General features: G+C 37.2%; 1 protein-coding gene across 6 annotated transcripts in view; it reads right to left on the reverse strand.

Annotated features, from left to right (window-relative positions):
* Positions 1-14,465, reverse strand: part of NAV1 (neuron navigator 1) — a 264,216-nt gene that overhangs the window by 94,410 nt on the left and 155,341 nt on the right. For all 6 annotated transcript variants that reach the window (XM_081948342.1, XM_081948339.1, XM_081948341.1 and 3 more), the window contains one exon: positions 6,450-6,815. In XM_081948342.1, coding sequence (XP_081804468.1) covers positions 6,450-6,815 — 366 coding nt within the window. The remainder of the gene's footprint in view (positions 1-6,449; positions 6,816-14,465) is intronic.

A 14,465-nucleotide genomic window follows, 5' to 3' on the forward strand; every position in this document is an offset into this window, starting at 1 on the left:
AAAAATAAATGCATACATATTGTACTTGCACAGATTTAAAGTACTGTACTACTTTACCTTAATTATTTTCAGTGTGTCATTGCTCTGGCAGATGTAAATATTGTCTTGGTATATAATACACTTTAAATAGTAAGCACAATATAATTAGTTCTGTTACTATGAACCATCCTCAATTTAAACCTTGGGTAAAGTTATGATTGCAATCTTTAAAAAAAAATACAGGAGAGCTGGACTCTTTTCAAAAGGTTGAGGAAAAAAGCCACTGAGCAATTTTTTGAACTTGTCCTGCTGTTTGACATGTTTTGGGCACTCCCAAAGTAAGTAGTAGGTTGCAAACAAGTCAGAAATCACGTGCACAATGAAAAGGGGGAAAAAAATTTTTTTTAGCAAAGAGCCTTGGTCTACTTCCATAAAAGCTATTCTATGAATTTAAGTATGTTCTGTGAATTTAAGTATAAATTATAACTCTTTGTAAAATTCCCTAAGTTCAAAACTATGGTTGAACTTTAGGTGATACAAACTCTGCCAGATTCCTAAAGGTGATTATGACATTTATAGTAGTACAGCAAAATAAACAATAGATCAGTTAAAATATATGCATCATTAAATTTGAGAATTGTACGCAGTAAGGCTGTTTCCTACATTCCCAACAGATACCGTAAGTACTAGAGAAACCTTTAAGACAGGGGTGTCCAAACTTGGGATCTTTAAGACTTGTGGACTTCAACTCCCAGAATTCTGGGAGTTGAAGTTCACAAGTCTTAAAGTTCAGGCATCCCTGGTTTAAGAGAACCTCACTTTAAGAAGTGGCCAAGCAGGTTCACACCAAAACAGATAGTTGTTCAGAAGTTCTGCTGCTCACCATCTTGCCTCCTGCAGCTACCTTCTTATTCTCTCCATTGCCAAAGAATCACAAAGAGCAGATAGAATAGAGTAGAATAATATCACATTCTTCAATTATTAAGATCTGAAATGGTGTGCATATTCACCAACAAGAGCCGTACCACTTAAATAAAACCAAATGAAAATAAACACATAAGTATTGGCTCCAAACTATAATGGTCTTTGGCCAACTATAAAGCATCATTTATTGCAACAGAGAACAAACTTTTTGGATACTTTAGCCTTACTTTCAGCATATAAGTGAGGATAAAAGCATTAAAAGTATCACTAACAGGAAAAATGTTTACTTTTCCTCTGTCATATTCTTATCATTTGCTAAATAAATAAATAAATAAACATTTAAAAAAACTACAGGGAATAAAATAAAAACAACCATATAGTTAATATTAAATAGAAGACAAAATAGTAATGAGAAGACCTAGATTCACTGACCATGAAACTCACTTTTTTTTACCTTAACCCACTTCATGACATTGTTGTGTGAATAAAAGCTTTGAGAGGATTTTTTTTTAAAAAAAAAAGTATTAGTGAAAAGAAAAACAAAATGGGAAACGATCCAATGGTCTCTCATTCATTTGCCACTTTATAGCGCAAATGACTTTGCTCAGAGTTGCTGGAACTAAGAGATGGCCAGCAAATAAATTTGATAAATAAAATAAATATTGATGATACATATGCAGTTTTGTTTTATGTATAACTCTGATTAGTAATTCCTAATACTTGGGGAGAAATGAAAGACAAATTTAATTACACTAATAATTGTTAAATCAATATTACTGCCAACAGTATAGCCTTACTCTTTGCAGTAAAGAGATATTTCTCAGCCTTGTGTTCTGGATGGATACATTCTCAAGTTTTCCCTTTTAAACCACAACTTTTAGCTTTTCAGGTTTTTGCTTTTCATAGGGCTTATATCTTGGCTTCTGATTCTTCCAATGAATCATTTTTTAAAATTGTAAAGACATAATTATTTTGTTCTGGTTAAATGCAACTTTTTCTTTGTTTATTATATCAAGAATAAAAGGTACAAGGGAACTATGACATTTGGGGGGAGAAGTTCAAAACTGAACTGGATATTGGGTCTGTGCAAATGGATTCAGATATAGTTACCTCAGTGGCTCAATGCCTTCCGTTAATGCGAGCCTATCAAATGTGTGGGCTTTTTTTCATTTTTGACAGGAGAGGAGAATTTTTTTATCTCAAAACTGAGAGGGCAGGATAAACACTTCTTACTGGCGCGCAGACAAGCTTAGACTGAAACATTTCTTGTTGGCGGGAACAACAAGTTCTGAATGCCTGCCAATTTTCTGCAAGCCTTGTAGACTTGCAAACAAATAAATTGGCCCATTTGAGTTGTGTTTTTAATATACTGAGTTAGGCTGAACAGTCCCCTCAATCTTGGTTGCCTTTTAACTGTGCAATGAAAAGAGTTGGGTAATTGTCAAAGTTTTAGTTATTTAAAAATGACCTAAGTCTCTGACTGAGAAAGATTTCTTTGGTGCTGCAGGTGCCCTTAGAGGCAGCTGCAGTATATTAAACAGGAAGAAAAAATAAAGTGAATTGAGAACTGCCCCTCTAGATCAGGGTTTCTCAAACCCGGCAACTTTAAGATGTGTGCATTTCAATTCTCAGTAGATATTAAAATATGAATCTTCAGTCCCAGGAAAAGGGCAACGATAAGCCACTTCCGATATCTTGTCAAGAAAATTATAGGGACTGAGCGGAATTTTGTATGTAGTGGTTAAGAAACCAAGCTAGAAACCCAGAGATTTTTCTAATCTTGCCTTGGGCACAAAGACAGCTGGGTGACCCTGGATCATTCTCTCTGTGTCATAGGAAGAAAGCCATGGCAAGCCATTGCCAAGAAAACCTCAAGACAGTGTCCAGGCAGTTGCCAGGACTCACTACTTCAGATTTTCTACAAACCTGTCTCTGTCTCAGGGAAGATGCTGTTGTACAGGGTGGGAGACACAACAGAAAGGTATACTTTCATGGTCCTATAAAATGACAATGCAGTGTAGCAATGATAACACATCATGATACACCAAGAAGTGTCCATTATTGCTCATGTGGTTGCATTTTTAACCAGCTGTATCTTGCAGGTCACCTGTAAGTGGACCCCAGGTAGATCACATTGCAATAATCCTTAATTATAATGTGACCAGAGCATAAGCAACAGTCTGAAGGGCCTTTGGGAAAAGGCACAACTGGCATACAGGATGAACCTGTGCAAAGATGTTCCTGCCCACAGCTGTAAATGAAGAAGGGGGACCCCCAAGTGGTGTGCCAGTCTTGAATGGACAAATGCAATAGCAATTAGAGTTTAAAAGCCTTTAAAGCCCTCTTTAAGCGATTTACAGAGTCAACATATTGCCCCCAACAATCTGGGTCCTCATTTTACCCACCTCGGAAGGATGGAAGGCTGAGTCAACCATAAGCCAGTGAGACTCGAACTGTCAAACTGCAAGCAGCAGAAGTAGCCTGCAGTACTGCATTCTAATCACTGTGCCACCACGACTCAATGGTAATATCCCTGACATTAGGGTCCAAACAGCCACAGTCACAGCCACTCGGTCTTGTTAGTATTGAGCCAAAGTCTGTTCCACCCCATTCAAACCCAAACAGCCTCCAGATGAATCTCTGCAAAGGCTCTCCTGGCCACAGCTACTGCCTAACTCTTGAGGAATTGCTGCATGTCCAGAAGAGCCTCAAATTGCATACCAGTCTCAAAATACATGACTAATCCTGAAAATATTCCTAACTCAGGAAACCCAAACAGCCAAGCCATTCAATCTTGTGGGGTGGGGGACCATTTTTGTTCCCCATCCCATACAACATCATCTTGATCTCTTCCTGCCCATCCATACCCAAATAGCCCTTAGACTCTGGGTTAGTATACTAACAGCTTCACCTGTGCAGCCTGGGGTTGAGATGTATAGTTGTACATCAGCAGCATATTGATCAGACAATCTCCTGTTTCCTATCAATGGTGAAATCACAGAAATTTTCTGTCCCGACCTACTATCTCATATTCAATGAGACGTCTCCTCTGCAAGTAAGTAAATAATTAGGTTACAATAGACATGTAGGCATCTGCCTTTTATTTGAAGAGAATGTCCCTTAATTTAGAACACAGAAGAATACAGCAGCAATTACTTCAAATGCACATTTCTAGGATTGTTAATTTAAGAAGTTGCAGCTGCTTTTTAAAAAAATTAAACATTGCTCATTTTATTTTATTCTTTTGTTTATTCTTTTTAAAAAACAAGAAAGAGAAAAGAGAACAAAAGCAAAAGAAGACAAAAGCAATGGTTATAAAAAGAGTATTATATATACATATATTCTATATAATCTATATATATATGGGTCTTTATAATACAATAAAAGAGTAATTTATTGATTTTAAAACTTGCATGGCTACTTATCTGATATGTAATAGTGCCAGTTGGCTCACAACAAAACCAATAAAAACAATACACCAATCACATCACTCCTGCACAAAGAAACACATTTCCCATCACAGGGCCATAACACTTATCAACTCCTTGGGGGAACAGTCACGGCTTCACAGTCTTCCAGAATACTAAAAGGGTAGACACTTTCCAGATCTCAAGAGGGCTGGAACACACACCTACAAGGGAGGCATATCTCCAAAGTCTCACCCGGTGACAACTTTTAAGGAAAGGTGCCTAATGCATACTCATCTTGTTCAAGCTGGTGAGATGGACAAATATCTTCAAAAAGAGGTACTACCAGAGATAAACAGGAACCATCCATTCAGGACTTTAAATGTGATAATCTGTACCATGCATTGATATCATTATCTGATTCCAAAAACACTTTATTCTAGCAAGAATGTTTAGATTAAAACTATGTTATCTATCACTTTTCCCCAAAAGTGAAGAGATTACATTTTTTTTCCATAGAGGGGAAAAACTTACCAAGCAAAGATCAAGAGAAAGATCTGTTGGCAACGCAAAGCTACACACCCCTTCACAAGAACTCTTGATGTTCCAATAGGGAAACCCCACTTCAGTCACATAGTGCCTATTTCTGTGTGATCTGTATTAGTGATTAGCTTATACTCTGATAATAGCAATGTTAATAGGCTTCATAACTGGATTCAAAATTTGTCACAATCACATCTGTAGACCAAAGTTCTGTGATGAACAAGGATTCTTCAGCACAACTTCCTATAAGATCATGTCTACATCCCTTCCCTTGATGGAGCTCGGGAACTTTTAAAATAGATAATGTATGATATAATATCTCGCTATGTTAGTATCCATCTCTCTCCGACCTCTCTTTGGCTGGAGGAATCAGCCAAAGAAAAACAAGACCCTTCATTTCCAAGCAACCCAACACTGAGCACAACGTTAAAATCAACACATAGTTTTTATTGCACTCAACAGTGTATTAACAAATGTTACCAAATATCATAAAATCAAGGGATGCAACGGAGCAAAATAAAATGTATACAAAATTCAAAATGCTATTAATACCCCCTTTAAAGTTTTTTTTTATTTTAGATTATGATTTAGGATATGTTTTTTGAAACACTAGATGCTAACAATGGTATGATGCAACATCAGTTAATTCTTTATGTCTGACTCTGTAGTAAACTATATACTGGTTTATATATAGCATGTATATACAGTATTTTTTTTGACACATACGGTACCCATGAGACAACCCTAGAGATCATGAGATTAAAAGTTAAAAAACTTTAAAATGTGTAATTGTTGAGTCTTCCCATTTTACCCAAATTCCTTCATCCATTGTCATTCTTTAAAGGTAAGAAGTATGGAGCTTGGAGAAAAGAAACAATGCAAGTAAATTTCTGACAGAAAAGGTAGCATTTCAGTTATAAAATATTTACACATCTTGGTTCGTACATCACACTAACCTACATAATATGGTTTATTTGTTTTTAGCTTAGCTTCTTATTGTTTATGGATCATATGTTGAGTTAACCCAGTCACAGTTTAATAAGCCACAGTATGGTTACCACATGGTCCAAGACAGATCATGTGTTGTTCATACTTTTAAAAATGCTCACTTACTAAAACTGTGTTTACCAGAATGGTTAGCTGCTAAAAAAAACTGGTCCTAAAATATTGCCTAGCTATTTCTTCTTCATTTCAAGTAAAGTACTTAGGCTTGAAAATATCATTGTCAATGAAACATTTGACTAGAAACATGTTTTCCATATGATCACTGGGTTTTATCCATCTGGATGAATCAGCTCTAACAGTATCACACTGGACAAGCTCCTTTTTTTCTTTGGAAGTAATAATCCAATAAATGTCCTTATCTAAATCCCTGTCTACCAAAAAACATTTTCAACAAATGTATCCGGCTCTATTTCATGTCTTGGGTATTTATCACTAACCTGCCAGGGAAATAGTTGCATAGGAAAGGGAAAGAAAAAATACAGAAATATAAATCTATTCACATGGCTGCGATCTGCCTTGGATATTGCTGTATTCAGAACATCAAGCCTAATTTTAAATAGTCAGCTGATGTTAGAGGGCCAAGGTACTCACCCTGTGGTGATATCATCATCTTCAGTCATTGTCTTGCCCATTAAGTCACTGTCACTCATGTACCCAGATTTAAGATCTACATCATCAGCATCAAGGGATTCCACCAGCTCCAAACGGGAAATGTGGCTGAGCTTGCTGGGACTGCGCATGGGCATGGTGTGGGAATAATGAGCTCGTTCCCCATGCATGTACCAGCTAGGAGTGCCTTCTGAGCGACACCCCCCACCGACCGAAGGAGCATCTCCGGCTTGCAAGCGTGGGCTGGACTGACCATACCGCCACGAGAGAGGGGAGGATCGGTTGGACAGGCTAGATACACTGTGGGGATTGGCTTCATCGCTATCATAGCACGTCATCTCCAATGAGCTGCAGGAAGAGAGAAGAGAAAAAAAAGGTGGAAAATTAGGCCAAGGAGGGATGAGATTCAGCAAGACATTTCTCAAAATCCAGAATAGACTTATCTGAGTTGCAAGGCAAACCTCTCAGATGGGGCCTTTTTCGAGAGCTTAGTTTTTGGTTGAAACTGAAACTGTGTTTCTCAATCTTGATCATATGTGGTTTCATACGGTTAAGACATGTGATTTCAATGTCCAGAATTCCCCGCTTAACCATGTCAAAGTTGAGAAATACTGGGTTAAAGAGTTAGGGGTTACCTTGAAAGGAGCAGTCCCACTCTCATGCCCAAGATTTTCTTTCAAAGCCACTGTTGAAGAGAAGGATAACAGTAGGAACTCAAAGCCCTTTCATGGGAATTAAGGTGTACAGACCAGGGGTGGGTTCCGGCCGCAACTCCTACCGGTTCAGTGCCCAAAACATTTTTTGCGCTTGCTTCGCTCACACCAGATGCGCGCTCTGTGCTTAAAACAATTTGCGCTTAAAACAATCTGCGCATGCACACAACTTTTTAAAAGGAATAAAAATTACATTTTTTTCACTGAAGATTAAAGAAAACGAAGATGGCGCCGCTGAGGATAGAATCGGTATGGTCACATGTCTGCCGGAGTTACTGCCTATTTGGCACTAACCCATAGTCTGCTTCTCTCTACTATTTCATTTTATCCAGGGTGCCTTCTTTGTCACATAGGTAGTACTAAGCCCTTTAGCAGGCCACAACCAGATTTGATTTCTTTTTATTACTGAAAGTCTGGTGGGGGCTACCCGTGCCTAAAGATTTTTATGTTAGTAATTTGATTGCATTTACATCACCAACCAAGAGCTATGTGTGCACAAAATCATAGCATTGTATATGCAGGCTAAAAGGTATCAGATTTTAACTCCAAAAATCCAGATGTCCACTACTGTAGATGGCAGCAGGATAACGCTTTACTGCCCTCTAGTGATTGCCTAGATTTCAGTCCGCTGTCCCAATATAGCAACCCTAATCAGATACTACTTAAGCTATTTAATCCAGAGGAAGGAAGGAAGGAAGGAAGGAAGGAAGGAAGGAAGGAAGGAAGGAAGGAAGGAAGGAAGGAAGGAAGGAAGGAAGATAATGTCAGTTGAGAATTTCACAGACATTTTAGGACTGCAACAAGAACTGCAATGTTATTACATCACATAATAATCCTAAAAATCTCTCTTGCACAATAGCATTCGCCACACATATTTATTGGGACTAAAATTCCCAGCATTTCCAATCTGCAGAACTTAATTGTTGGAGTATTATCCTGATAAAACTCTGACTTGCTCATAAGTTGTCTGGTTTGCTACTGAGGAAAGCAGGACAATGTATTAGATAGACAATTGGTCTAATTTAGTAAAGCTCTTCTTAAATCTTTATCTTCAGCTTCAAATGTTCAACTGCTTAGTGGAATTCAACTTTACAATAATTTGCTAATTTTCCCTCTTTTCTATATTTATCAGCAAAAAAAAAAAAAAAAACCCAGACTTGCAAACTGTTCATATTTTTGTGACCAATTATGGGTATAGATCTAGATATTTTCTAGGGCTCTGGACAGCACTATAAAATATTTGGTGCTTTAGAAAGAATGGGGATATGAACACAGTGCCTGTCTTTAAAGCAGACACAGGTTTTCTTGGGCTTCTAAATGTAACCTCTGCTGCTGCTGATAAGATCATATTAGAGTTATGAATGTGATAATACATCTCTCCTGTTATATATTTTATAGTTTATATCTAGAGAAATGAAATTGACTTCTCAAAATGCATCAAATATTACTGCCACTGTTTGTGCACTTCTTTGTGATGTTGTATTTTGCTGAAAATTCCTTTACATATACAGGGTTGGGCAACTTGTTGGACACTACAATTCAGCTGTCCGACCTGTTAATTGGACAAGGAAAACCAGTGATTCATCAGAAGGAACCAAAACTTTTCATCCCAATTTAAATTCAGCAGCTGCCAAAAAAGCCAACACAAGTCCTAGGCTGCATCAACAGAGGGATAGAATCAAGATCACGTGAAGTGTTAATACCACTTTATAATGACTTGGTAAGGCCACACTTGGAATACTGCATTCAGTTTTGGTCGCCACGATGTAAAAAAGATGTGGAGACTCTAGAAAGAGTGCAGAGAAGAGCAACAAAGATGATTAGGGGACTGGAGACTAAACCATATGAAGAACGGTTGCAGGAACTGGGTATGTTTAGCTTAAGAGAAAGAAGGACTAGGGGAGACATGATAGCAGTGTTCCAATATCTCAGGGGTTGCCACAAAGAAGAGGGAGTCAAACTATTCTCCAAGGCACCCGAGGACAGAACAAGAAGCAATGGGTGGAAACTAATCAAGGAGAGAAGCAACTTAGAACTGAGGAGAAATTTCCTGACAGTTAGAACAATTAATCAGTGGAACAGCTTGCCTCCAGAAGTTGTGAATGTCCCAACACTGGAAGTCTTTAAGAAGATGTTGGACAGCCATTTGTCTGAAACGGTATAGGGTTTCCTGCCTAGGCAGGGGGTTGGACTAGAAGACCTCCAAGGTCCCTTCTAACTCTGCTATTGTATTATTGTATTAAATACGAGAGTGCAACTTTCCCATACTAAGAGTTGTCAGCCCACCTTTGATTTATTTATTAAACTTATATGTCACATATCTCACTGATAAGGTAACTCTATCGTTCAACTGAAGAATCCTCTATATGTGGATCTATGATTTTTGGGAAGAATAATAAGCACAGATTTGTTTTGTTTTGTTTTTATTTATCAAACAAATTTATATACCATACTCACACATAGTGACTCACAGAGTTGCCCCTTTTTTTGCCTTTCTTGAACCTTTTGCTTTTGTATTATTGGAATGAAGTATGAGTACTCCTTTTCCCTAGTACTGAAATGCGTTTTCACATTGGCATTATTCTTTTACAAAGGAAGAAGCTAAGCTATTTTTTCACCCACACTTTCTGTAAAACCATTATGCCTTCTGAATAAAACCAGTGCAGATCATTATCTCTTAGTGAGGACTTCAATAACTATTAATCACAGACTTTAAATAGCTGTGGCACAAATTCACATGAATAACAACTTACAATTTAAGTACTCCTCTTAATTCATGGCATACCATGGACAGGGATATAAAAACTAGGCCTTGGAACTGGTGTGTAAAATGTAGGAAAGACTGATCAAGCCAGCTGATAGCATTTATGTTTCCATTACAAATAAAGGCAAACATTAGAGTTAATGGCCCCTGCCGATATTCTAGCTCACAGACATGCATTTCATTTAGATTCAATAAACCCATCACCAGACATCAAATACAAACTGATAACTAAAACTGTATCTGGAATGAATTCACAACATGGGGAGGGAGGAAGGCAGCCCACAAAACCTGCATGTACAGTTTCAGTAATTACAATAACAGAGCTTAAATGACTGTACTGAAATTAAATGCTAATAAAATATATCACATTTAAAAAATAAATTTCTATCCATGCTCCTCAGGTGGTGAATAGAGTAGAATAGAATAGAATAGGAATTCTTTGTTGGCCAGTGTGATTGGACCCACAAGGAATTTGTCTCTGGTGCATATGCTCTCAGTGTACATAAAAAGACAAGATACATTAGTCAAGAATCATACGGTGCAACACTTAATGATAGTCACAGGGTACAAATAAGAAATCAGGAAACAATCAATATAAATCGTAAGGATACAAGCAACAAAGTTACAATCATGCAGTCATAAGTGGGAGGAGATAGGCAACAGGAACAATAGGAAGACTAATAGTAATAGTAATGCAGCCTTAGTGACTAGTTTGACAGTGGTGAGGGAATTATTTGTTTAGCAGAGTGATGGCGTTCGGGGAAAAAATGTTCTTGTGTCTAGTTGCTCTATAGCGTCGTTTTGAGGCTAGGAATTGAAACAATTTATGCCCAGGATGCGAGGGGTCTGTAAATACATGTACTCTTATTAAACCTGAAGACATATCTAAATGATTATGATGATGTCATCCATTCAGTCAGATCTGACTCTTGATGATTCTATGAGCTAGGTATCTCCACATCTTCTGATCTTAGATCTAAATAATTGTTTCTGTATTTCCCCCCCAAATATTAAAACTATTATATTTTCCCAGAAAGGAGAACAGCTCCTACAGCAACCTAAAATCACATCTTAAAGGTATTATAAATTGTTTGAATACACTTCCAGCTTTAAAGGGGAGCCTCCTGCTGGCAAAAATTCACACCACGAGTATCTACTGCCGATTCTACCTCAGTGGTTTCCATTCTGAAACCCTACCTTTTAGCTCAGTCTCATGGCCAGTAAAGTTCACACATTCCAAATTCTCAATAGGAGAATTCCTTCATTTTCCATATGTCTTCTGATTTTAGCAACACAGCACCACTAGGATATCATAAGTCTTTGCAGCATCATGTTGTGCATTAAATTGGTTCTTCTATCTGGTTGATTACTTGCCTTCAAATGGCAGAAACTTCATGGAACAATTTTAATAGCAGGAAAGTAAAACTAGCATATCTAGATTTTACACAGAACATGTTTTTAACCAGCAAAGTATAATTCTTTTTAAAAAAAAATATAGAATATTAATCACCATTTTCAAAATCTATTTACTGTAAGTGTTCCTTCGATGACCAAAAGCTACTTTAGCATAAATTAATAAATTATTATATTTATTTATATTTATTCATTCATTTATATGGCCACCCATCTTATGGAAAGTGAATCTGGATATATAAGAGGTGGAGGGGAATAATTAGGCTATTTTATATGAGTTTTATTTAGGACACAAGAAGCAGTCCTGACAGGAGTGGACCAGTTTAATATTTGCCTTAGGAGTGAAGTATCAAAGACAGTGAGCAGTAATGCAAAACAGGAAAGATTCTACCATGTAGTCAAGATCTGGAATGTAACTTTTTCCTAAGTGTTAAAGGGAGTCTGAATTTTTTCTTTTTAAATCCCTGTAAAACCTATTTAGGGTGTCGATTACAATTTTCAGTAGCATTAAACAGGGAAGGCACTAAAGGCATTAAGGAGTATCTTGGAGAACTATATCTGTTATATAAATTTAGATAGATGTAAGAAGGAATGGCAGAACCTGGGGTGAAGTCAAACTAGGAATCAGCTTAGAGTCTCTACGTAGCCACAAATGGACTAACTTCAACTGCTCTTCAGTTCTGTTAACCATAGCGCAAAAATAGTCTAATTGTTTAGTTCAGTAAATTCTTGTACATAGGAATGAAAACTTTACATGTGGTCCTAGTCTTTCCACTTGATGCTATGGTAGCATAGGCAAACATTTTATCTGCAGGGAATATTTTGCATAAGGGCACATTCAAAATATGATTTAGCCTCAGGCACCCTAAAGTGTGTATAATTAAGGAGCATCTTATCATCTATTGTGGCTGAGTGTGTGGGCTTAATTCAGGATTCAATTATTTTTCTTTAATGACTTAATTAATGGCTTAATGTTGCAGACACATTAAAACTTGAAATAAAGGGGGAAATTGGAATAATATGAGTGTTATATTACGAAATATAATCCCTGTTCTTTAGAACCCACCAATCTTTGCCTACTTTTTGGCACATTATTATTTTGATCATGGGCAACATATATTCTTCTATTAAATATTTTAATCCTGCAACAAAAGCATGGGTGTGCCAATTCATGGCTCAAAGCAATATACTATTTTGTACAATATATTGATGTTCACACACCCAGATATTCATTTTTTTTTCTCCAAAAGAACTGCCTCAATATTTCCTGGCTACATATAATGAAATGTTATATCACTAAGCTTAAGGTTAGCTTAGGTTAACCATGAGGCTTTTCTAGGCAAGCACATCAGCCTTTACAAAAATTTATTAGAACATTTTAAAGAGGAATTTATTATTCTAATGCGTCAACTGTACTAATTTCTCAAGTAAGTAATTTAAATTGGCAAAGAAATTTCTGTTCATTCAAACAATGTCTCCAATCTAATAGTATCTCCAGCTTACCCGATAGCAAAGGCTACTGCATCTCTTCCCTACTTATTACACATATTTTTGGGGAGAACGTGGTAAATTTGTGTACTTCACACTGAACGCTTTTCAGATTAATGAAATGCCTATACAAAGAAGATGCATTTAGTTTCTTTATATATGGAAGCATACTGGTGCAAGCAGAGAAGAAATAAAGTTCAGAGAGAGTTTTTACCATACTCCTGCTGTGCTTGTGGAAGCCAAGTAAAGACTTTATACCAGTGGCGGGTTCTGTCAGCTGCTACTGCTAGTTTGCTCAGGGACACGCCGCGCATGTGCACATGCTTGATGTGCACTGCGCATGCATGCACAGTACAATTAAAATTGTTCCGTGCATGTGCAGAAGCCAAAAACAAGAGCTGGGAGAACAGGTTTAGGGGTCTGGCAAGCCTGCGTCGCTGCCAGTTCCAGCGACCCACACTGCCAAGCTGCTACCAGTTCGACCGAACTGTTCCGAACCGGTAGGAACCCACTACTGCTTTATACCAGGGGTGTCAAACTCGCATCATCACAGTGTCGTCATGTGACATATTGCGACTTTTCCCCCTTCACTAAACCGGGTGTGGGTGTGTCCAGCGTGTGACACATCTGGCCCGCAGGCCGCAGGTTTGGCACCTCTGCTTTATACTTTATTCAAGAAAAGCTTTGAGAGTTCCAATGCAAAGAAAAACTAGAATAGGAACCTCAACATGCATGTCGTTTAGTGTTGACATCTTTTTAATATTCAATATATGAGCATTTCTAAATGAATAATTTTGACTATTTACTCATTATCCTGGGAGAAAGATACACCATACTCAATTTTAATTCTTATTTCTTGTGACTAATTAAATGTCAAGATGCTGTTTCCTAACACATCCAAAGAGAGAAAATTTTACTGAAAAATGATTGTTTAGGGTGTAGCACATGGATTTTAGATCTAAAAACTCTTAATACCTAGAATGAAAACAGAAAAGAAAGCAACAGACACCACTATTTATTGACCTGTCATCTAAAGATTAGTTGACACACAGAACAAATCCACAGAAACCGCTATGTGATTATAGCCAAATGAATTTAGAACAATGAAATCCACTGTGAAAGAATATAAGTTATAATCTGAATTTGAGACAATATCTTTTACCACTTTAATCATTTAGTTTACCGGCTATAACATTGGACTTAAGTTTGCTTTAATCTTTCCTTCTGAAACAACAACAACAAAAAAGCAACATTGTGGGCCTTAAAGACTAATTTACAATTTGTGGACTGCAAGTCATTTCATCAAAGGTATCACATGCTTCTCAAGTCACAGGCTTATGCACATGTAGTGCTGTCTGTGCATATCTTTTTATTCTAAAGATAATGGTTTGTCTTTAAAATGCTTTTTTTCACAGCCAGTGACTATCCCTGCCTTGCATCTGAAGAAGAGATTACAGCCTATGAATACCTATGTTGTTAGACCAAAAAGTATCACAAGACCCTTCTTGGTTCAACTTCAAGAGACTAAAATAGCTACTCTTTAGCTTCTTCCTAGTTCTTGCATACATCACAAGCAATGAATGGATGAATGATTGGCTTCCTGGTGGGCATAAGCATAAA

The sequence above is a fragment of the Natrix helvetica genome, assembly GCF_964273705.1.
Source record: "Natrix helvetica genome assembly, chromosome: 3".
Taxonomy (NCBI): Eukaryota; Metazoa; Chordata; class Lepidosauria; order Squamata; family Natricidae; genus Natrix; species Natrix helvetica.